At 36.1% G+C, this 26114-nt stretch overlaps 1 protein-coding gene across 1 annotated transcript in view; it reads right to left on the minus strand.

Annotated features, from left to right (window-relative positions):
* The window catches only part of KIF6 (kinesin family member 6), a 148607-nt gene that overhangs the window by 3332 nt on the left and 119161 nt on the right, over positions 1–26114 (minus strand). The window contains exons 17-21 of the mRNA XM_056487306.1: positions 12344–12425; positions 11231–11366; positions 9675–9763; positions 2847–2936; positions 810–916 (exon numbers count right to left, since the gene is read on the minus strand). Coding sequence (XP_056343281.1) covers positions 810–916; positions 2847–2936; positions 9675–9763; positions 11231–11366; positions 12344–12425 — 504 coding nt within the window. The remainder of the gene's footprint in view (positions 1–809; positions 917–2846; positions 2937–9674; positions 9764–11230; positions 11367–12343; positions 12426–26114) is intronic.

Below are 26114 nucleotides of genomic sequence, written 5' to 3' on the forward strand. Positions count from 1 at the left end.
GTGCTGATGGAAAGTTATTGCTTCACTAACCACTAACATGCTCATATTCTGTCTAATTGGTTGCTGCCACGGAAAACTATTATTCAGGGAAAAAAAAAAAAAAAGCACAAGTCATTTTTCTTTATCATGATAAATTACTTTTAGGCTACCTTGCAGTGCCACTGTTGTTTATTTATTGCTTTCTGCTTCCTGCCAATTTTGCTTATCTACACTCTAGAGTGAACTTTATTGCTTTCCTATGATTGCTCTCAGTACCTGATTTGATGACAAATACTCATAGAAATTTTCATTTATCCTTGGCATAGTGAAATACCTGTTAAGGACATACTCTTTGCTAGGCACAGTGGGCCTGTCTGCCTCCTGAGGTAGGAGTACAGTTCAATCATTTGAGTAATCTTTGGTTTCAACTTTTGCAACTAAATTTGTACCAGATGAAAACCAGTACAGATAGTGTAAAGAAAATCTATACGGAAAAATTTGGATCATCAAGAAACCACATTCAAATGAATTTGCTTAAGGGTAGAATAATATACTACACAGGTTGCACAGACATGCATGTCCCAGACATTCACTGATGGTGGCTTAGTAAAACTGAGAGCCTTCATAGCTTTGCACTGCAGCAGCGAGCTACTTAAGAAATACATGTGAAGAACCTCAAATGTTTACAACAGCTGAGCACATAATGTAATATAACTGAAGCCAGAATCAGTTCTTACTTGCCTCAGTATAATATTGACTAAAGCTATTTTGGGTTTAAAATGCTGTACAGGAGATTTTGGTTTGGCTTCCTATTTTTTGGCAGGGTTTACCTTTCTTTTGCAGGATGTTCTGTCTTGCTTTAATGAAAGCTAGGATGTCAGCATCAGCCTGGCTGTCTCCAGTCAGAGGAATAGATGTACTTGAATTTGGTGGGGTCCTGAAATAAGAAAGTATTCTTGTGAACTCGAGTGAGTAAGAAAGTTAATTTTTCTGTCTCCTCTTTTTTTCACCATGAAGGATTTTATTCTTTAGATGCATTGTTAGATATAGCACAGTTTAGCAGAGAATTCATCTCAGAACTTAATGGTCTTATGTAGGTTCCAAAGATTAGCCACTATTTCTTTAGTGTGGGAAGGCTACTTGCTTATCAGCTATAGACTGCTCACAAAGGGTTAAAAATATTGTAGTGCTGAGTCAAAGACTTCATTCTAAGTGGAAAAGCTTAATGTAGTGAGTTTACCAAGGAAATGATGGATGTGACTATGCCATGTGTCTGCTTGCTTCAGGCTGCTATACATCTGAACAGATCAATAGGATTTTTGCCTACTGTGGGAGAATTAAGTTTTCATATACATGCAGAAGTAAACAATCACATGGCACTCAGGACATCTGACAGATTAAATCCTTTGTGCTGCTGAGTCTCCAGTCCCAGCTGAACTCTTGTTATGCTGTTAAATCATTGACTTATGACTGCTTTTGACAGATCCTCTGGTGGTGGAAGATGATGTAATACAATGAAACTGTTCTAATCAGCTGAGAGAGCTAGGAATTCCCACCTGCATCTTTAACCTTGGGAGATTAGAAATACAGTGACAAAAATTGCAATACAGAAGGACATGTGGAACTGAAAGGAAAAACTTCTTTTTTACATATCCTACCTCTGTAATTATGGTTATTTTCACTGTTCCTTACTGACTGTAGCAGTAGATGGTTTGTGTGACTGACATATACAGCAGTCTAATATCCTTGTCTTCGTGCTACTAATTAAGTTCTCAGTTGCTGAATCAGTGAACCAAAATGGAAAAACAAAGAAGAAATTACTCTGAATTTAAAACTCCTTTCTTTTTATGTAATTTGCAAGGTGATCATAAAACACCAATAAGGGACTGTTCTTGATGGATTTTCCTTTATTTAGCAACAATATAAAACATAAAAACCCACAGTATATTGAGAAGGCGCTCTCTAAATTCCGTTTTAGCTTCTATTTTTCTTCTGCTTTTCTTAAACCCAAGTGCAATTTAAAACATTTGGTTTTGGGGGATGAAATTTTCCACTATTTTCTTCTGCTCTAGAAATGGATTGTTTTGGAAAATGAAAGAAAAAACCCCTTGTGCTTTCTTCTTACTAATGCAGTAGGAAAAATAGTAACTTGACCATATTTTCCTAAGGGCTTTAATAGCCAGAACTGTTGAGCACAATAAGTATATAACTTCTGGAAGCAGAGTGACTTGGCATAATGTTTCAGTGGGAGAAAAGAACGTGGAAATAAACACACTAGAAAAAATAGAAAGGCTCAAACCCCTAGTAGTTTCTGTTAACCTGCTAAGCTAATTTTCACAAAGCAGTACCTCCTTTAAGAAAACAAGACACATAATCTTTGCCAAGCCTGAAACTGTCACCATTTTATTTGAATAGCATAATTTGTGGGAGGGAGACTAAAAATATTTTAAAGACAAAATCACAAGTATGAAAAAATTTGTGCCTAGTTCCTGCATTCTACAATTCTGCAATACATACACACTCTGATTTCTCTTATTTTCAAATGTTTTTATTTATTCTTTCAGACTCCCTTTCTCTGAGAAGGCTGGAAAGATAGAGTCATGAGTATTCATAAGCTTATAGAGAAAAAAGCCTCAGGCCAAACATAAAACCACCTTTGTAATACTGATGATGCAGCAGATTGTTGTAAAGCTATGTGGAAGCCTGCAGCTGCTTTAGAAGTTGGAAGAAAATCTGCAATTTTCTAAAAATTTTTATTTCTGTATTTAAAGGAGACTGTTTTTAAATAGACTGATGGAGGATTGTGAAGGCATTAAATTATTTTGTATTTTGCTTTTTCCTCTGAGCAGCCAAGGTACAGTTCTTACCTTGTTTTTAAAGTTGGGTTACCAGAAGTGATTGAATTGTTTTTCACAGCTGCATCTTCATAAGGGCTGTCTCTGCTGGTGTCTGAAAAACTGGAATGGTAAATGAAGAAATGAAGGAAAATGAAGGAAATAAAGAAAAGAATTTAGCCCTTGTATAGACAATATTAATACATACACTAATTAACTACAAAGAAGATTTTTCAAGATTTTTTCAAATCTATATAAAACACTTGTTTACTGCAAGAAGACTTTCAGTTTAATACATATGATGATTATGTTTATGTAAAGAATGTGGCTATGAAAGAGTGATAAATAACTTTATAAAAAATATACTTTTTGTATTTGCCTTCTAACTGTCTGATGAACAGTTTGTAATGATATATTTAGTTCCTAAACTGACTATTAGCCAAGTGAGGCCTTAGCTCATTTTCCATTCTTTCTTTAGTCAGGCAAAATTATTACCAAAATCAGTAAGAGACTGTATAAAAACTCAGTGAAGACTTTGGGATGGGACTTGTTGATGATAGCCAAATATATTGCAAACAGCTGCTGTGCATTTCTGCCTCTGCAGATATCATTATCAAGGAAGCTCACTGTTAGGGAGGCAGTTTTCCACCACTGGATATCTAGGGACTCTCTGCCTTTCCTGGGGGTTGCATATACTGGCAGATCTGGTGCCAATCTTTGAGTGGAAAAAGTAAATTACTCAGTATAAGGATTTTTCCAGTAGATGGCAGGATTGGCAAGTTCTTGCTTTTCTAACTCTGCAGTAGTTTGCTCATTGTTGGCTGATGAATTGATATTTCTGGCAGAGAACTTGAAAGGGGAAAGAAATTTATTACTAAAATTTTACTGTATTACACTGTGCCAGGTTCAGTTTTGCAGAAGATATTGTGCTCAGGAGTATAAGTCATTTTCAGTTGAACAGCTCCAGGTCTGTTGAATGATTCTCTTTAACTCCTCGAGTCCCACACCATTCACACCTGCCTAATTCAACTAAAGCAATATCTTATTTAATGTTAATAATATTCTGTACTTTATTGCACCTACATATTACAAGAGCTAGAAAGGATGTGTGATGTTATTACCTACTATGTGGTTTAACAATATCTGGGAACCTCATATGCTTCAGGATTTCCTGAACATTTTTTCCACTGATTTGGCAGTTCTTAAAAATGAAATGATTTAGTGTTTAAATTCAGTTTTCTAAAAGGCCCCTGTGTATGTGCCCTGAGATACTGAGGCATCCAAGTCACATAACCACGATTTAATAAATTGCTACACATCAACTGAACCATAGCAACCATCCCTGACTCTATTCTTAGCCTACAACAAATAGAAAGTAATGTGACTTAATGTATTTCTTTTTCATTGCTTTCTTTTCATCGAAATAAGTGTCTTTGCTTTCTCTTTGCCATGCACAAAATGTATAATTTTACAAATGCTGTGGGTCAGCTGAAGTGTTTTATTTTTATATATATATTTTTATTTTATATATTTGAACTACTTTTTTCCATTGAAATAATAATAATAATAATAATAATAATAATAATAATAACACTACCCAAAACTGTTAAATCCCCATTTGAAAGCGGATTTAGATTCAGACTGATTTACAAAAAACCAAAAACCTATATAGTACAGTTGTGGCACAGTTGGGACTCAAGGGATGTCACTTTCAAGTACATTCCTGGACCCAAGAACAATATGACAAAACTTGCTTTAGGATGCTCTGGGAGAATTTGGCACCCACAGAAAGCAATCGTCAAAAATCCTCTTTTACTGAGTGAGATTATGCCCAGAATCAGGAAATTAACATTACTGTGCTTAGAGATGGACCTTAACATCTTACCCTGTGCTTCTGGGGTTACAAGCAGACATTTTTATTGTGGGATGGAAACTGTTCTTCTGCAAGTTAAGAAAATTTATAAGGAAGCTTATAACTACTTTTTGGAAATGACTAAAATTCTTCTTCCATGTAAGAGGTTAACAATTAGTTAACAATCTAACAAATGAGTCCCTCAGTTTGGCACAACTCAAATCCATCTTTTTTATATCCTAGAGATTTCTCTAATTCCTATGATAGAGGGATGGTCTGTGTGGGGATAACTTACACCCTTCATAAGCTCCAATAATGGCATTGCAAGTTGAATCATAAGGGGACAAAAAAGTGTAATTTTGCTGTGCAGTGGTATGCTCAGATACAACTTGTTCCTAGCCTGATCTTAGAAGTCAGGACATTCCTTATTCATCTGAGTGTTAGATGCTATTCTAGTAATGCAAAAAATTGCGAAATGTAATGCTTTATATTTAATGGAAAGTCATTATGCCAACATGGCGTGGGGGTAATGATACCCCTCTCTGTGTGACCAGCATGAAGGACATCTCAGGATGCTCCAGCAAAGCCAAATGAAACCATGCCTGACACAGTTTAATGTGATCAAAGTCTTCTCCAATCAGGAGGCTTATCCAGAGATCTCTAGAGGTGCCATTCAGCATTTCTGTAATGTGCAAACAGGCATTCCTGGATCGCATTTTGGATTTGGGTGGATGTACAAATTATGTAAGCCTTGTCTCTTTGTCTGTTGCCTAAGCTTTAAACTCTAACATTATTCAGCTTGTTTTGACAGTGTATAAGTCCCATTTTCATTCTGAATCTATCTGATTTTTCATTGAATTTAAGAAATCTCAAAGAATGTTTCCTGACAACTTCAGTAAAATTCCTACTTTTTTTGGAGATTAAAGATAGTCTGTCAACTTCATATGTGTATTTGTTTTTATAACCTAGTACTTGAATTTTCCTCCAGTGGATAACTTTAATTTTGGGGGAGTTGAGGATGAGAATCCTCTGTTGGGGTGTATTTCTCAGTCAGGCATAGGGCAGTGGCCATAGAGATGTACACAGGGTTCCAGCAGCATTTCCCTTGCTGAGGGAACCCAAGGACAGCTGATGCATGGACTGATCAGCTCCATCAAGTACACAGGGCAGAAGAGCTGCAGAGATGATGCATGTCATGGTATGAGTGCTTAACTTGCCAGCTAAAAAATAATGGAAAATCAGGTAGATTAAAATGGAGAGTGAAAATTTGAAGGTGTGCAACTTCTGTAAAGTTAAGGAAACCTCAGCTGCAGTTGTCCAATCATCTGAGCTTTGGACATGAGGGGAACAGATGTTCAGTGTACAAACAAGAAAGATTCAAGCTGCTTAAAAGCTGAGCATTTTAGTAGCTAGCTACAAAATTAAATTTGGCCTAACTTGCAAATTCATAGATAAATATTTCAGTTGTTACCAAAGAATGTGAAAATCTTTGAAATGTCACTAATTGATGATGTTATTCCCATATTATATTTTTATAATTATGTAACACTGCAGAAAATTGGCAGGAATAAAAAATAATTAGACAGAAAATGCTGAAAAATATGTAAACATTGGCTTTGTCTCACACAACATTAATATATGGAGTAAATGTTGCAATCCAGGACAATAATTGATAAAAAAATCTTATGCTCAAAGGCATCAGACAGCATGGAGAGCAATTTAAAATTGTCTCCAAGGGAATTTAAAGTGCCAGGAAGGTTTTGAATAAGAAACAGAACAGCCGAGGAGTCTGAGGCTGAACATACTGTGGAGCTTGCTGGAACAGGACAAATGAGATGCAGTAAAAGGAAATGAGTGAGGTTAAGAAAGATTTGACTGAGATAAAAAGGAAAGCATTCCTTCTGAGAGGAGGAAAAAAATTCCAAAATTTTTGTAAGATTTGAATAACTATCTAACATTTATATGATTCAAAGAGAATAAGAGGTCAGCACTACTGAAACTAAATGTTCAGTGAGAGAAGCAATTTGAATAGACAAGGATCTCCTAAATTCCTTAAATGAAAGCCATTGTGGGAGAGACTGTATGAGGAACTAGAAAAGGCTGTGCTTGAATTCTGAATGTGTGGAGTGAGAGCATGGAGTGTTGAGCCAAACATGCAATTTCAGACTTCTTGCAGACTTGAGAGGAATCCATTAAGAGACATAAACATATATACAATATGAGCTGCAGGTAGCACTACAGCCTTTCAGACCTCACTGAGGCAGAAATGGTCTATTCAACTCTTTTATTAACATAGACTAATTTCAACACTTTAACAATTCAGCCATTTTTTCAACTGAAAAAAGAGACATATTTGACCATTAATAAACTGTCTTTTAGGTGTGTATATCCTTCTAAGCTTCAAAAGGATTACCAGCCTCCCTTCTCTGTTATTTTAGTTATAAATTAACTTAGTATAAAATAAAATTTGAGCCTTCTCTGGCTCTTAATTTTCTCTGGAAACATGACTAAGGTGTGTCAAACAATAACAATCCACACAAATCATGCACTAGAAGGAGATCAAAATATTTTGTTCAAATACATATAAAGGTTAGAAATATGCCTGTGTCTTTTGTATGCTGAGTTCTATAATTTATTATTTCTAGCTTGAAGATTGCATTTACATCCATTCCCATTCAGGAGATTGTCTGAATGGTTTTACTGCATGCTTACTCTGTCAACAGCAGTCTTAGAATTTAGCCTACCAAGTTTTTGATCTGACATCTATTGAACACACCTGTGAACTGAATCCCATTTTGGAAACAGGTTTTATTTTCACCATATTATATCAAACATAATTTATGTCAGCTTTTGTTTTGGTGGCTGGTTATTCTGCTGGGTGAAGATAGCAATATCATTCCAAGCAAAGTGGTGGTTGAATTTTAGACAATTTAGAAAAAAATAGTAATTTGTGTATCAAGACTATGTGAAAAAAGTACGTGTAGCCTGGACTAATTCTACAGAATTATGGGAAGTGGTAAATAAAGTTCCTGTGTCAACTATGAGACCAAGGAAATCCTTGGGAAATAAAATTCTGCTATTTTATTCTGTTAAAGTCTGTGAAATTTGAAACCATTACTCTAAAATGTTACTGACTGGGAAAAAGTAAATTTCCATGTACAGTGGGATGTTAAGCCTGTAGCTCCTGCCTCAGAAAAAGCAGAAATAGTGTTTCTACTTCCATATACATACCACTGGAAATGTACCTGAGTAAAATATGTTTAAACAGCCTTACATAAATTAAGATAAACTTTCTAGAACCATAGGAATGAAAGAGTGATTGACTTTTAAAGATTATTGCAAGAATATTGTTGGAGATGGGAAAATAAAACTACATTCATTCCCAACTCCTCTCCAATTTTAGTTCCAGAAGGTAAATATTCTGTGTCTGTGACATTTATGCAAGGATCATCCAGTCAGCCTCAGTCAATATGCCCATTACTTAGACACAGAGAAACTGTTCACTCTAAAGAGCATCTGCTTTTTGCAGGAAATCATCCGGGGCAGTACAGGACTCTGAAGTAAGCTTGGCAGCTGAAAGCAACCACACACCTTTCCCCATTCTAGTCAAAATGCTAGATGGACTTTTTTTTAGACTTGTCCTCCAGTAATAAATACGAACAGTAAAGGCGTTTGATAGAAAAGCTTAAAAAAATAAAGAAACCAGTTATGCAATTTTGTTTCTGAGCTAGGATAGGGAAAGGAGGATTCACCACTGCTGGAGGCCAGTCCCACATTGCACTGACAAGTGCCTGGGCATTACCATATGTAATGTATTGCTGTCCTGAGCAATTCATCAGCACACCAACCAAAATTTGTTTTTCCCAAGATGAGCAGGACAGAGAGGTTGTGCAAAAGGTGCTTAGTTCAAAGGACAGTACAAAGTTAAAGAAAGTGACAGTCATGGATTGCTTGAGCTAATTTGGCTGAATTTGTGCTAAGCTAGACCAAAAATGCTCTCATGTTCTGTTCCGTCAGCTTTCCTTTGGGACAAATAACCTTCAGTCTGAGACCAGAAAAGAACAGCACAGATTAGGCCTAAAACCTGCTAACCATCTGCAAAGAGATTAATGCCTAAGTCTTGAGAGGACACAGAATAAGAACCAAAGCAAAGTAGAGAAGACTGGAGTTGGTTTTCATCAGTTTGAGAGACCTGAAAATGTCTTAGAAAACTTTAGAGGACTATGCCTATGATTTTCTGTACTGATTATGGAGCATTTACTACAGACATATGAAAGTGTAAAATAAAACAGAATCTATTTTACAGTTTTAAGAAAATTCAGTATTCATTATTTAATGGCATGTAGGAGATATTATGTTTGCTGAAAACAGGAAACATCATTTATGCAGATTACTGTCATAAAAATGTAGGCACTGATCAGACAAATGTTAGTTGTATAATGAGAAGGAGGAGAGAGAGGCAGAAAAAGAGAGCAAGAGAAAGGTGGGGAGGGAAAGAGGAAGAGGGAGGGAGAAAGAAAGGAGAGAACACCTCCATTTATTGTCCTTGAAGATGGAAACCTACACAGCCAGGTATGGGGTTTCTTGCACTCTGCTTTCCCTGATGATTATGAAAAACCTATTACTGCAAATCTAAATTAGAGGTTTTGAAATCAGAGGTGACTGTTGATGAAACAACCAAGATAATTGCATTTTTCTCCTGTTGATGGCACATCAGCATCTTACAATATCAAATATAATATCACTGTGAAATAATATGCTGCATAAATGTAGTAACATGACATTTTTCAGTAGCAAGTCTATCTAGGATATATATTCAATAATTATTTTTTTTAGGAACTTCCAAATAACTGAATGATAAAATTTCATTTTTTACCCAATCGTTTCTGTTGTAACTGAAAATACAGTGTTTCAGTGTGATATTCCCAAAAGCATTCTGGACAACTGCACTTATGCTAAAACTGCATTTTTTCTCATGTAAGGAAGGAAGAGAAAAATAAACAATTTACCTGCTAGGTGATAGATGCTGTGAGGATCTGATAAACTGTGGATAAACAGAGCCAGTATTTGGAGAGGCAACCATCTCTGGCTTTTCCTGCTGGGTTTAGATTGAAAAACAAAATTATGAGGATAGGATTTTTTAAAGTTCTTCATATGGGCCTATAAATTTCAACAATAACAAGATAAGCAATTGCTCATTCAGAAAACACAGTCTGAATCACACAGTATTTTCTCCACTTGCACAAACACTTTTGAACAAAGAGAAAAGTATTTAGGATTGGTTCAAGTATTTTTAAGCTCAAGTTACAGGTTTTTAATATATAACAGCATATATTCACTGATTTCAGTTTCTTTGGGAGCTCAGATGTATAGATAGGTCAAGATCTAAGAAATCAATCCCAATTACATTTTCTAGTTTTCTAATCTTCTGATGAATCATGAGAGGTTGAATCCTGGAACTCTCCTGTTAAGTGACAGAGAAAAATATGCTGCAGTGGATTTAAGACTATTACTTGCAATGCTTTGAAAAGCCTAAATATTTAGACAGGAGGGTGACTAAAACATCATCCTCTTTCCACTAATATGGTTAGGAATTTTAACTGGAAAAGTACTTGGCAATGTTAACTTGCAGTTAAGCTACTTAGGTGCCACTGTTTGGATAACTAATTTCCCCATGTAAAGTTCTGTACTTATTTTAGGCTGTTTTCTTAAAAATATGGCTTAAATTTATACTCAAGAGAATGAACCAAAATATAGGCTAAAACTTCATTTGTTTATAGCAACTTTTCCTCATGGAGTAAATCTTCTCTTCCAATTAATAATAAATGATAAGGGATGAACTGCACTCAGCATTCTTTTTCATGAGGCTGATGTACGTTTCATGGCAGAGCTTTGTTGTGAGTTCCTGTGTCATTAAAAAAGTGTCAGAAGGGGAACAGTAGAAAGCTAGGTTGTTTCAGTAGTTTTCTGACTGGCTGTGTTATGAACTTCTAATGCACTGGTTAAAATGACAGCTCTTTAGCTCATTTTTACACAAGTCATTGCATCAGAGCACTCTGTGCTTAAACACTGCAGGACTTCAGCTAGAGAGTGAGGAAACTCTGTGCTAGGAGCTGCTGATCCTCTGGGAGCCTAGGGAAGCTGAAAGGTTACTGGAGTCTTTGCAAGCAAAGGAAGCTAAAATGTAACTATATTTGCTGCAAAAAACCTGATTAAATCATAGCTTTGCTTGCAGCAAAAAAGATTATTTTTTGCAGTCTGATAATGTACTTCCAGAGTTGTTGGGACTTTGGGCTCATCCTTCCTATTAATCAAGTTGTTTGGGAGAACATCAAAACAGAAAATAGAGCAGGAAAAATGGGCTTGTTTGGCGTTTTTTTAGCTTCACAGTAGTATAATTCACATTACCTTTATCCAACTTACATTGGCATAAGCTCAGGTGAACCAGACCCTGAATCCCATCCTTCATACTCCTTTCCATCTAGTCAATTAACTACTTCTTTAAGAAATTACTGAAGATGTTATATTTACATGAAAATAGAAGAAATACAAAATGATTTCATACCTGGGTTTTTTTTGCCTCTTCAGACCACCAGACTTCAAAGTCTTTTTGCAGCTTCATCTTCACTTTTTCCATAAGAAGCTGCAGGTGCTCAATCTCTACCTTCAGCCCTTTGAAGCGACTGTACACTATTTTATAGCTAATATGAGAAGAAGAAAGCGTATTACAGATTTTCCAACTTATATCTGAACAAAGGTTAATCCTACTTAGAACAGTGAGAGATTTAAACTACAAAATAATATATAATAATCAGAGATGCAGAGGACATAGATGGTAGAAGGAAACATCTCATATTTTATAAAAGCTTCACAGGAAGTAAGCACAAGAAACTTATTCCACAAATCTTTTATTGCATAAAGAAGTTAGTGAAATTCAGGTGGGATCAACATTGATTAAAAGTTGAAATACCGGTTCAAGCAACTATGAAAATTATTTATTTGAATTCTCAACATAGCTTGGCCTTAATAAATAACTGGTATCTTGGATTCAGATAGAGACTGAGACTGGTTCCCCTGTCAGGTGGAAGCTTCATTATCCTCTTGGTTATAGACACTTGGAGATTTACCAGGAGTATGAAAGAGCCAGAAGTTTCCTCAGAGGTCATGAATGACATAAATGCTAGCAAAATACTTAATACTGATACCCATTTATCTACTTTTATTTAGCCTCCTGGCTACAGTGACAAGAGAGCAAGGATTGATTAACCAGTGTGCTTTCTGCATATTATTTACACTTAGTGAGTCCTGTATAACTTAAAGGTTTTCTTTAGGTCAGGAAAGGCAGCACTTTTTTGAATCAACCCAAAATGCTCACAATACATTTGGATTCAAAGAAGTTGCAAACACTAATCCTCAGGGAGGACATTAGGCTGTTTTTATTTATTTTTAACCTTTAGCTCAAGCATAAATTTTCCTCTCTCATCTACAGTGGCGTCTGACTGACAAACCAACTGTAAATACACAAATATAAAAACTATTAGTGAACCACAAAGATGATATTTTTAAAATGTCAGAGAAAACCCTGAGGGTAGATAGTGTGTGCAGAATTGTAATTGGAATATACTATCAGTATAATTTATCTTCTGAAGGATGGAGAAATCTGAGGCAGAAGTAATACCTTTTTTTTTCTTCTTCAATTTGCATTCGGAGATTCTCTTCTGCTGGATCAAACGTTAGTCTTTCAGAAGGATTTGAAACAGCTATAGGATAAATGTTCAGATTTAAACAATGACTATATTGTGTCCAAAGAAGCAGCTTCTAATTAGAATAAAAACTAGATTTTAAGAGATAGTTAACAAAATGGGAGTCATTAACACCTTCTCTCTTTTGGAAATGCTTCTTCAAATTCCTTATTTAGGCCTTATTTAGTAGAGGACCTAGTCAATAAGTAGTGATTTAGATAAAATTGCTTATAATTGGGTTTTTCCATCATTAAAGGCCGGAACATTAATTTTACATATAATTAAATCAAGTTTATTTAGCATAATAAATTATTTATTTATTTAAAAATACATTATATATATATATTTAATACACATTATTTATTTGAGCATAAAACTCTATCAAATTAATTCAACTTTTTGCAATGGTTTTGGCAAAAAAGTAAGACCAGAAACTGTTGCAGAAAGAAGAGACAGCTGTAGCTCTTGAAAGAGAGATTAAATTTGGAAAGCAATAAATTCAGATAATTAGTATAAATAAAGAAAATATCCTGAAACTATGTGAGAAAATTTTCAAGGTAAAAGAGAAGTAAGGAAATACCTTAAGAGTAGCCTAACTTAGCCTAAGAAAGCAGCTTATGACTTCTCTATTCTGTACCAGAGCTAGTTAACACACAATACACAATGTGCTTATTCTGAGAGATGGTAAAACAGTGTTTCCATCATGGTTTATATGTTCAGTGGTGAAAGGAAATGTAAAGTTACCTACTAATGTTACAACAGTTTCTGTTTCTGGGATGAATGAGAAGAGTTTTAGGTTCCCAAGAAAACATGTTGGACCTTTTTAACTCAAGAGAAATGGAAAAAACCAAAATATTTGCTGTACAATACATGCAAGTTTCCACCCCAACTCTTATTTCTGCCAAGAAAATAAATTCTATGTCAGTTTGTCATGAAGCCTGAGGACTGCACCCTTTCTTCAAGGAGAGGAATTCTTTCTGGAACAAGAGGGCAGCAATGACCCCTCTCTGCCTGTCAGCACATCAACTGAAACCATTAATCTTTTGTAGTAGCACCCTGTAGCTTAATACAGATGAAGTTGAAAAGCATTTTATTCCATTACTTAGCTCAAGCGTCTTCATACAGACAGTCAAGGTGGACAAAGCCCACGCACAAGCCTCATTTCATACATGGAAAGGCCTTGCTGTGTGTGATTGCAAAGAAGGATAGGGTGAATACATTTGTGGTGGGGAGAGTACCCTTAAAAGATAAAAATATAAACTGCTTGAAATGTGGAAGTGAACAAACAAGACAGGAGGCGAAGGAGATGCTACAACAGTGACATTGTATAACAAGTTACACCTGAACATAACAGGTAATAAAAAGATCTTCATATTAGTGCCAGAACCTTCAAGGAAAGGAGCAAACCTTTCCACAATTAAAAGGGATGAGTATTTTCTGATTTCTCACATTTCATCCCGAAGAGAAGGCATAATGTGGGAAAGCACACAGATGGGACTTGCGGGGAGACACTAACTGCTGAGCTCCTGAGGCTTTATGCTTTTCTGAACTTCATGAACACACAGCAGCCAGGCTTGAGGGAAATGTGCTCTTGTGGAACAAACTGAAATTATTTAGGGAGTTACTGGCTCTCAAGTGAGCCATGCTCACAGACCATGTGAGAATCCTTATTATGTTTCCATTAATATTTCAGCCAGACCTAGTGTGAGCCAATTTCAGGTTAAAGGGGACTGTCTGAGCACACTGAAGTGCATTTGTCCTATCTGCACAATCTGTGATCCTGCCTAAGTTCAGGAGGCAGCAGCTCTAGCCCCTTATAAAGAAGAGAAATAATATAGGGTAGAAGAGAGTAACATCCTAAAATGATAATGCTGTTTCTGAAGCAAGGACTTCCCTACATGAAAACATCACCAAATTCTGCTAGTTAATAGATGATACAAGTCAGAGTATAGCTTTCCGTCCTTGGTTTATTAGGACATCAAGTACTTGGAAAAAATATTTTTATATTAGCTCTGAAAGGTCAGCCAAACTTAGGCAAAATTTTGTCACTTGTATATAAAAACAGCAAAATAATGTGGGGTTTATTTTCCCTGTTGATTACATGTTGTAGAAAGGATTATTTGATTGCATGTTACCTTCAGCATCCACACCCACGAGTACAAGTCTGCCCATTATCTCTAGCTGGTGATGAAAGACAGAAGCACAACTGCAGACAAGGTGAGCAGCAAGTTTTATGAATGGAAAGAGATGAGTATACTGCAAGCAGGTGTGGCCCCAGCAGCAGAAATGGCATCAGATAAATGGCTCAAATTTACACATCCCTGTGCACATCACTGAGCTTGGGTCACAAAAGCAGAAGAGATCTGATCAGAGTGTCAGGTGAAGTCCAGTAGTAAGTCAAGTCCAGGGCATGCCTGCCAGGGTACTGCTTTGCAAGTTCTCCAGTTTCCCCAAGCAGCTGCAATGTCCATTTCAGTTTCTTGTCATGCCTGCTCATTGCAGCAATATGTTTGTGAACTGAATAACATTCTGCTCTAAAGACAACACCTTTGGAATATACCTACTCTAATATATACAAAGGATCATGGCTTTTTCCTGATGCTCCAAGCTAAAAGGCATCTAAGGTCTGGTGAACTATATTTCAACACTTATGTTTCCTGCCACTTCTGCCTTCTCCTCACTCCCTGCTGCTTCTATTCTCTCCTCTCTTTCTCTTTCCTGATGAATCCCTGCAGTGGCCTCTTTCTGCCCCCGGGCTTCTGCTGCCTCACACCCCTCTCTTCTTACCAGTCCAGCAATTTCAGCTACAGCTGAAGAAAGGAAGCTAAGGCAGAGGTTACTACTCACTGTATCTCATATCTAATGTTAGCACTCTTCAGTACATAGGCTCAGTCATTTTAAAATAAAGTTAGAGGGACATTGAATGGACTGTGAAACATAAGTGTAATATTTACTCACAAATTTAATTTAGACAGCTAAGAAAAAAATACTTTATTTTGGCTACAGGTTTTATTTTCTCCAAATAATTTCTTTTTATTGTATGTATCTGCCTTCCCATGCAGAAACAGAAAGTAAATATTAACCACACATATACAAAGTATATGTAGATTACAAAGCACTGAAAAATCATGACATCAGCTTTTGCCCACATCCATGAAAAAATTTGCATTAAAAGATGTAGTAGAGATGCTACTGCTAAAATATTAACTATCAGATATAATTTCTGCAACTACACAGAACACAAAGTGGTATCTGCTTTGTTCAGTTGGGGTTGACTTTTAATTCGTTGATTGACAGTTTGTCATATGAAACTCAGCTGTACAGTTTAGCTCTACGCTTTTAGTGCATCAGCTGAGATGACTCCATTCAGTTGGAGTGTAATACCACATGCACTTTTCATGCCCCAGTGACTTCTCCTGGGCAACAAATGCAGTTGCTGCAATTTAATCCTGGATAATGCAGCCCCAAGTTTCAGAGGTGAGGGGAGGTATGACATGCATGCTTAGGAAAACATTGGCTCTGTGGATACTAGGGGTTTCTGTTGGCATCCAGTTCTGTACAACAGAACGATTTTGGCAGCAGTCAGCAATGTACTGATAAGGAGTATTAAGTTTCTTTACATTAACATAACTGCACATGGAGCTGAGTGACAAAAATTATGAATCCTAAGTTGTGAAGTCTTTTTTAAGAATACTGAGTCACAAGATGTAAAGAAGAGACTGACACTATGCTACACTGGGTAGGGAAATAGCAAATTTTATGGTTGCTTCATTGTCATATACAACCCATTTGGTGAAGTGAGCACAGGACACAAATGATACCAGCTGCATGCAGAGAGATGAAGGTGAGCTCTCCATGAGATGACAGTTCATATGATAAAAAATTCATAAGTTTGTAATTTTTGGTGCTTTTCTTCCAATATAGAAGATTGTAAGAGACATTTAAAGATATTTATTTTATTCTAATGAAAGGGCCAATTTTGGAGTACAGGAAGTGGTAAATTTTACAACACATTCCACATGATCAAATCCACAGTACCAGAGAGAAATTGTAGCACCTGCTAACTGGATCACTATTTCAAAGCCACGTGGAAAGCATGGATGAAACACACTATTTCTAGAATGATACCAAGTGTTATCACCATAGTTTACTGCAAGCTGGCAACAACCTAAAATACTTTGGCAGATTCTTGTCTACTGTCAGAAAATTTTGCAAGAAACTCTCTATGACCCTGAACTTTATACTCTCTGGGGTGCTCATATATTTCTCAACCTGAGTGTATCCTGGAAGTCAAACTCCTAGAGATTTATTGTCTTGTGCCTCAAATAACATTGTGCCCTGCCCTCCAGCTGTACTTTTGCAGTCAAATATTTTCATTTTTTTCACTGGACAGTCTTGTGTTTATCTGCTTAAATTTATAGTCACTTGAAGTAACCAAATTTAGAATTGAATTTAGCATACCATTAATATATTTACTGTATTATTTATCAACTTTGCAGCATTTGGCAAACTCAAGCATTAGTGCTTTCAAACTGGAACATATGTTTCAAGTTGTTTTGTTGTTTGGTTTGTTTGTTTTTTTTTTTTTTTTGAAAGAACTATCCATCTATCATTATTCAAGATCATCTTACAAGTAATTCTCCTTTTTTTCTTTATGTTTCCTCTGGGCCATGTCAGTCTACATTTGTCACTGGGCACCACATGTGTGCCTTATACAAGCAAAAGCAAAGACAAGTAGGCATAATGTAACTCAAGAGAGGAAAAAAATATCCTAATAACTGGATGAGTTTATATTGTGGGTTTTAGAGCAATTTACTTAACCCTAATGTAATAGGTTTTTAAAATATTCAGCCAGTTTGTCAGAGAATACACTGAAACATGCTGTCCTATTTTCAGCATTTTATAAGTTAATGGATGTGCAGGGAATTAAGGATGTGTATTTTGTTGATTTGGATTATTATTTTAATCACTGAATTCAGTAAAAGGGTCCATTGGTATGTTGCTTTTCTTGAGGCGTTTGTTTGTTTGTTTGTTTGTTTTGTTGAGGTTTTTTTGTAACATTGCATTGCTTATTGTTTTACTGGCTTAATACTGGCTCAAACTAAATAACTTTCAATGTACACCTGGAAAGCAGAGCTATTTTTCCCATCTCAGTGAGCTGTTTTTCCTAAATACAGAGTCACACTTCAATTCAAATTCACTTTGAAACTAGCCATCTATACTTTTCTTCCTGAAAATACATGGTGTACAAAACAGAAGGCATTGCCTTCATGCCAGCTGCAGTTAAACCATGCAAGCTTCTGAAACCATCATGGCTAAAAATTCTCTGTTGCTTTCCAAATATACAATTAAAGTATACTGGGGAAAAACAAAACAAAGCAAAACAAAAAGCAACCAAAAAACCAACAAGCAGCTTCAAGTTTAATAAGTTCCATACATGCCAGCTAATCTAATGGAACAGTAACATAGCTGGGTCTTAGCCAGGAACCCCCTACTAACTCAGATTCTTGCCTACACTTAATAAATACTTTTACCATTTGATTACATGTAATTCATCTTGCATTATTTATCTTGTTATAATATTAGATAAAATCATACCTGATATGTTTGAATGATCTTTCTCTGCCTCCAAAAAGAGGTGTGATTTGCCATCCATAAGCTTTGAGATTTTATAAACATTAATTTCTACAAAATCCAAGAGCTTTCATAGAAAAAAAAAAAAAGTAAAATCTCTTTTCTAAACTTTGTCAGGAGACATTAGGAATACCCCACCACTAATATCCAGACTGCAGCTCAATAAGCACCACAACTTTTTTAAAGTAATGCCTGTACAAGAGAAGGACTTGACTGAGAATAATATAGCTTAACTTTCCTAAGAATAAGACATCCCTGAGGTTGCTAAGGGTGCAGTCATATGGAGTGTCACAGATTACTGTGCATGAACAACATACACAGGCATGGGCAGCAAAGTCTGTGCTTGCAGATCATATTTAGGAATGCAATGCAACTGTGGGATTAATTCAATAGGCCTAGTGTTTTCTAAAAATAAGGAGTGTTTTACCTGCATTCTGTATAGAACTGTCTGTGGTTGTCAGTAGAAACACTCGTGATAATGCACTGAAGCATTTATTCTGGACTGTACAATAAATTTATAGCAATGCCATTTGAAAGAATATTAAGGAAAAATAAGCATACAGGCCTATCCCTAACTGCTTCTGTTTCAGCTGTGTATAGGTATAGATGGGCCATGAAACTGATGTTTAACTTCAAGTTAGACAATAAATGAAGTTTTGACCTTGATTCAAGAAGTGAATACTAATCAAACAAATGTATTTGGCTGCACCTATCTGAGAAATTTTGATCTTTCTGCTACTTTCATCTGCAAGAGAGTGGAGAGTGCAAAGGAAAGACATGTCATTATTGGTGAAATCAATATATTGTGAGCTTGGGGTTGCACTATAAATTATTTTGTTTAATTCTTGGTTCAAATAAGACAAAAGGTGTTGGGCTGAAAATCCTCTATCACTGATCTGATGGCTTTTTTCTATGCAGATAGCAGAGAGATGTGCTAAGACCCCACCCCAGTTAAATGTAGAATGAAGACAAAAGTACTACAGAAAGTTTAGTTGCCACTCTCCCACATGGTTACTCCACTGGTCCTCTAAAACAGTTTCCTAAATGCTTTTTTAAATGGTATGATGTATGAGTTTTCCAGAAAATTTCTGAAACTACATCTATAGAATTTCATGTCACCAGGAATATCATTCTTTCAGATTAATTCTGATGTTCAGTGTTCTGGCACATGTATTAGATTCGGGCCATGAGCAACTTGGGCAGTTGCAGGGACCAGATTATGGTTTTGGGACACCCTATTCCTGCTGGCCACACTCATATCCCACATGGAGTGCCACTCTTTTGCTGGATCTCCCATGCACATACCTGCTGGCTGCAGAACAGCTGGGCTGTCTGTGCTGTGCTACCAGCTCAAGAAAGTACAAGAAATACAGAGGTATTTAGGGAGTTCTCATAACTTAGTTCTTGCCTATGACCTGTGAAGGAAAGGACACTGGGCTTGATGTTCTGGTAGCTGTTGGCTGAATTACACTGTGCTGTATACTGAGAAGAGACAATCTTGACATATCCAGAAACAATTACAACTTAACCACAAGATTCTTATCTGGAGGAGTTATATCCAACCTCTGCACATTTGTGGGATATTATTAGCTACTTGTTCCAAGTAATTATTTATTTTGATCTCAAATAGGCAAACATTTTTCAGCAAAGAAGGAATGAATTAATTTCCTTTAGCTATTTCAGCAAAAAGTAAAACAGCAAAAGTTTTTTACCAGACCTGCAGGTTGTTCTGAAATGCTGGATATCACACTTGCCATGCTATTGCTCATTCACCCCTTGTCCTGTCTTTTACATAATCAGCTAGACAGAACTTTCTACTCTAGGTCTGACCTTGAAAAAACTCAGAGAAATACAGATGTGAAAGGGCTCCATTTGTAGTTTATAGTTCATTAGATTACAGAATTTTTCATGGAGGAAGCCTTGACTGAAACAGAACTAGTCAAGCTGCCCAACACACCCATTGGACATGATCAGAAGAAAGAAGCCTACAGCACTTTAAACCCCTTATTATTCTTAGTTAAACTTTCTACCAGCTTTTTAGAGCCAAAAGAGAGAGTGGTACTCAAATACATACCGAAGTTAAGCAAACAAGCTTAGGCCTAGAATCTGTAGTCTATATGGTTAGAACCAGCTTTAGTTTTTGTTCCCTCCACCTCAAGCCCTGGTTTAGAATCATAGAATCATTCTGGTTGGAAGAGACCTTGGAAGCCTGTGTGGTTCAAACTGCTCAAGTTGGGTGAAAACTGAATCAGATTATTGTGAAAATAACCAGATATATTGTGAAAACTCCATGAACAGAGATCCTGCAAACTTCTTTAATGACTTTTTCAATGTGTAACTACCCTCGCAGAATCTTAATATCTTAAGAGACCAAACTAGAGAATTGAAAGATTCATCTCCAGATTCTGTCTTGTTAGATACCAGAAGGAGTTTCTAAATAATAATACAACTGTCACTGAACTTTTCATTCTTTCAGAAGAAATACTACAAGAAAGCTTACAGAGACTACAAGCTGTTCCAACAACAGTGAAATGCCAAAGTCAATGTCAATAAAGCTGAGTACTGGGTAGTTGTGCTACAAGTTCATGACTCCTAATAAAAATATCACTTGATCCAAAAATGTCTTTGCTCTTTTCTGAGATCTCATAGCTGGATTTGAGTGGGTCACATGGGAAGCTTAATAGGAACATACAAGTAATCTCAGAATTTTCTCTGACAGTTCAGAAGGACGTATTTGTAAAGACTTCCAGTAAATATGAATATTGCCTTTTTTGAAGACAAACTGAAAGAGAAGACTCATGCCTGCCTCTAGAATTTAACACTGGACACAGTAAATCCTGCTAAAAAGAGTAATAGAAAAAATACAGAAAAAAAACTCCAACAAAACCTACAAAACACCCTAGAAGGCCTGGAGAGAAACCTGTGGAAAGAAAGGTCTTTGTGAGATTGAGACCTGAAGGGACAGGTGCAAGAAGTGTCTTCCTATTGGAACATACTACTACAATTTTAAATTCAATTACTATGTAATACTGTGAAAACCCCAAAACATATTACTTAAGAAGAAACCTCAAGTACTGTGGCAAGGACATCATTGCAGCTTGTCTAGCTGCTGCTTTGAATCTATGTTTTTTTTCCTGATTGTGATCGTCTTTACAGAAGAACTTGGTAGGTACTAAAACAAACCAAAAAAACTGTTCAAGAGCCCATAGTTTCAGCCATAAACTGTACTGACTTGAAGCACAAAACAGTGTACAAAACCAAGACAGTAAGTTTGTTATAGCTTCATAGTTACCAAAGCATAAAGTCTAACAACTGGTAATGTACAAACAACTATTTATATATGTTTTCAAAATTAATTGCTCCTAACTGTTGCAAGCATTCGATTAAAAACTATTTTGGTAAATATTTCAAAAAGTACTTAATATGTTTCAATAATTGTACAAAGCAGAATCAAAAGCATCTGTATATTTGGCAGAGTAAAACTCTTAAAAAAAAGGCAAAGAGGTACTGGTTTTGAATTTTCATCAAGTTTTGCTATTGGTGTCTTTGTTGTAGCAACAATGAAGAATGAATGTCCCGTTTATCAGCTTTTTGTCACTTAGAATTCCTATTTCCTTTGAAATAGACTAAAGAAATGAAACTCATCCCTAAAGAAAATGGCCTTGATGCCACTAGAGGTCACCCTAGGAATAAAAATCAGTGTGCTGCATGCACAGGAACTTGTATGGAAACACCACTGCTGCTTGATCTTTCAAGCCCGAGTGTACAGAAGAACATAACACATAGAAACATTGTGAATTCCTAAGAGAAATCTTTCCCTTATTCTGAGGTCATTGCAAATTGTCCACACTGTTCTTTAGCATATTTTAGCTCTTGGGTGCCTGGCAGTACTGGGCATATTTGCCTTATCTCTTGCAAAAAAACTCAAAAAACAAGAAAACAAAAAAACCAAAAACTCAACCAAGAAAAAAAACCTAACCAACCAAAAAAACCCAAAAAAAACCCAAAAACCAAACCTCATTGAAATTATGGACTTCAGATTATTTCTCTAAAGTGCTTTATTTAGCCCATACATAAGATATCATTTTTCATCACCAAGAATGACGGTCTTAAAACAGGCCATCTATTATTCTCCATGGAGTGTGCTGGATTTGTGTGGGAAAACACAAACTGCCAGTTTCCTCAGCTTCTGTCATTTTGTGATTGAAAACACTTGTGTCTCTTAATTTCATGGCATTAGTACTGATCAAGACTCTTCTGCTTCATATGAAAAAAGTTAAATGTCATCTCAGTTACAAGATGTAAAGCAGTGAAAGAAACCAAGTTCATTTTATTTAAATATGGATTTATTTAAAGAACAGATTAACTCTGATGCAAACCAGCAGTTTGGAAGTGTTATGTGCTTTCCATTCACACAGATCACAGCAGATGAGTTCAAGACAATCATAATTATTGGACTAATTAATGTTACATATGCCTGGAAGAGACTGCAATGGTTGCAGAGAGGACTACCATGCACTTCATGAATATACCATATAGGGTATGGTACAAACCATGGTGGACCAGCATTTCTAGTGGCATGAGCTACATTGGAAGGGTTCAATGACAGGTTGGATGCAACTTTGAGAAACCTGATAGAGTGAACTGTCCCTCTCCATAGCTGGAGGATACTGGATAATGGATCATTAAACCTCCTTTCCAACCCAAATCATCCTGTGATTCTGTGATGTGACACTCTGGACAAGTGGGAGCAGCAGTTTCCCTTTGTAACCCTTCTGATTTACAGAAATGTGTCAGACAACATATTTGCATCCTGGTATCAGATACGTGGTAGTGGCAGCATCACAAGCATTGGAGGAATCATTGCTTGAAATCCTTTCCTAAGACTGGCTGGAATACTCCTGCAGGAATGCCCTGAGGCATCCATTATACAGCCCTGTCTGTCCCTGCTGTACTCTGTGCTGATCATCTTCATTCACTTCCAGACAAGGAAAAGTGAGTAAGCAGAATAAAAGATGCCATAAAGAAACACACAGCAAGGAATGAGAAAGGACATAGGCTGATACTAACATCTTTAGAACAGCCATCTAGCTTTGAAAATGTAAGATGGTACAGATAAAGGGAAGAAAGATAAGCAGAAATTTCCCTGTTTGCTTAAAAGCAAATATGTGTTACAACCCCAAATATAAAAATAACATGCCAAAATCTTTGCTCACAGGCATTTGCCACACTAAATCAAATGCTGGTATGCATTTTCAGGGATTGAAACATATCTGTTGTTTCTGACTCACCTCATCAGTTTATTTTTAATGAGAAATCACTTTTTCAAGGGAATTTTGCTTAAAAAGGAACTTGAGAACAGCTCTTTGAGTAACAACAGAAATACAGAATCTTATTTCTAAAAATTCGAGTTAAGAAACCTGGAAAAATAAGTGGGTTTTTTGTTCGGTTTGGTTGCAGTTTTTAAATAAAATATTGATAAAACTATGCCTTAATGCTGAAATCTGTACAAGGGATGCTAATTCTTTACAAAGACCCACATTTGTCTTTTTTTTTTTTCAAGCAGCTTTAACAATGACAACAGAGTTGGACAGTAATTTATTCCTAACAAACCTCCTCAGAAGAAAAAAGATTTTGTCATTAGGCTCTGTATTTTACAGAAATACTACTTTAAAGCATCATAAGATAATGCTTCACTGGAGTCAAATAAAGCACCAACTTTTTTTCTACAACACTGCAAACCCCAGGGAAAGCTTTTCTTTCCTTTCTTTTCTTCCATCTTTTTCACCCAGAAGCATGTTTGTGACTCAGTCTTTTTGCTGTCAATACTTCAGCAGTGTGAACATTATTTCATTTTAAATACTCCTGAAGTGCAACTGGGCATGCAAAAGGAACTTTAAATCCTGCCTAAAAATGCAGCTGTGTTACTCTGAAAGATCTTCATAAAGATAACAAAAATATTTTATTTGCATAATAAGGTATTTTTTTGCAGTTAATAAAGATGAGAGGCACACTGAGATGAATCCTTGCAAATTTACATAAAGTATTCAATGTTTCTGGTAGTGTACTGACAAACTTTGAGCATCCCTTGTCTCTGCTGATACCTCCCATCTGGTAGGATACCACCCAGCATATGGTGTTTTAAAAGAGACAGCTAAGAGCAAGGGCTAAATAGTGGTGTTTTCCTTCAAAAAGAAATCCACATCTTAAGCACAGCCATAAGGGAGACAGATCTACACTCTTTAAAATCTGACTAGAATAGTTTCTCAAAGAGTTTTTACCATAAAATGCTTTAAGCTAAGGGGAAGGAAAAAAGGCAGCTGGAAGACGTTAACTTGGTTTCTAGTTGAAACAATGGTGTGTTTTATTTCATGTTGGGATTTCAACAGACCCTTATAATTAGACTTTTGACCACGCAGTTTTCATTTAAAAATATCTTGATGACATTCTAATCATCAAGAAGTTCCTGCAAGACTTGGCACCTGTTACTCTTTGAAAGAACATTCATTCAGAAAGGCAGGCAGGCAAATAATACTCCCCAGAACATAGAACAAATAGTAAGTCAAAATATCCAGAGTATTTAAAATAACAATGTAAATACTGAAAAATACTCTGTGCGGTCCAGACAATTTCAGACTTAGTGAGAATAAGCAGACAGCAACGCTCAAAACAAAAAGGCAAAACCAGATGGGTTGCTTGCTATGAGGTGAAATACTAATAGAATATTCACTCTGTGAATGTATAGCTGATAAAGTCACTGCTATGGCATTTTCCAAGGACATGTAAAGTTATACCTACCTATGTCATAAAAAACCAGCTTAGTTATTGAAAACAGCATTTGAAACACAAATTTTCTATGTAGTAAAAAAGTCAGTGTACAAGACCAGATATTATCATTCAGATTGAAAGACGCATTCAGAATGCATTAGTTCATTTTTTCAAAACATTGAAAAAGGAATTCTCATAAACAGCATTTCTATGATTCATCTTGATGTAACTTGTAAGAGTGTTAAAAATTTTACTAAATAGATGGTATTCAAACCTGGAGTGAATTAAAGAAAAAACTCCATGTTATTCTGAAGATCGCACCTTTAAATTGAACTTCAGAGGAGGGAAGGGGAGGGCAGGGAAAGGGAGGAGTTGGACAGGACTTCTAGCAGTCATCTAGCTCTCTTCAGGGCTGACCTAAAGTGTATTAAACCACGGTGTTCAAATACTGCTTAAACAGTTGGGTATCGGACATTGATCACCTGTCAAGGAAGCCTGTTCTTGGTAAAGCATCTTTCCCTAATATCATGTCTGAACCTCCCCTGATGAAGCTTTGAACTTTTCACAGATGTCCTGTCACTGGATAACAGGAAGAAGAGATCAGCAATTCTTTCACTTCCCCTTCTCATCCTGATAAAAATCAACTGAGTTTGATTCCTGAACTTTATTGACATAGACATAGACAAAATTATTATTAGTGCTGATTTTTAAATCAAAATAAAAAATGATAAAGGTATGAAACCATAATATCATCAACAAAGCTTGAGATGCAAGGGTAAATTAGAAAGAGAAACAGTTTTGTTATTTTGAAGTAACTTACCTGACATTTGGAAGAAAAGATAGTCCCCAAATTTTCTCTGTCTTATTAAGAGACAAATGTTCTCTATGTTATGTACACATAGAAGTACACATATCAGCTACAATCTGGTCTCAGTGAGCCTCATCTTTTATTTGAAGTAGGTCCAGAAGGCACATTTTGGAATTCTTTTATAGATCTAAATGAGGGGGGATATAAACGGATTCTCCCAGCAATCTTCTGTCAAATTTTGACTGAAGTTTACTGTCTTCAAAGTGGAATTCTCTTATGAATACTGCTAGGCCATTTCAATACACAGTCAGTGGAGTCTGTTTAAAGTATCTTAAACCAAATCTGGATGACTTTACACTTTTGTGAACAACTTAAACAATTTTAGCTTTACAGCTGTGTCAACAGAAATGGCAAGAAATAAATTCTCAACTTCAATAACTAGATGCAAGTGAAATGAACTGTATATGCCTTCAGTCGCCCTTGAAATGAGAAAAATT

The sequence above is a fragment of the Oenanthe melanoleuca genome, chromosome 3, assembly GCF_029582105.1.
Source record: "Oenanthe melanoleuca isolate GR-GAL-2019-014 chromosome 3, OMel1.0, whole genome shotgun sequence".
NCBI classification, from domain to species: Eukaryota; Metazoa; Chordata; class Aves; order Passeriformes; family Muscicapidae; genus Oenanthe; species Oenanthe melanoleuca.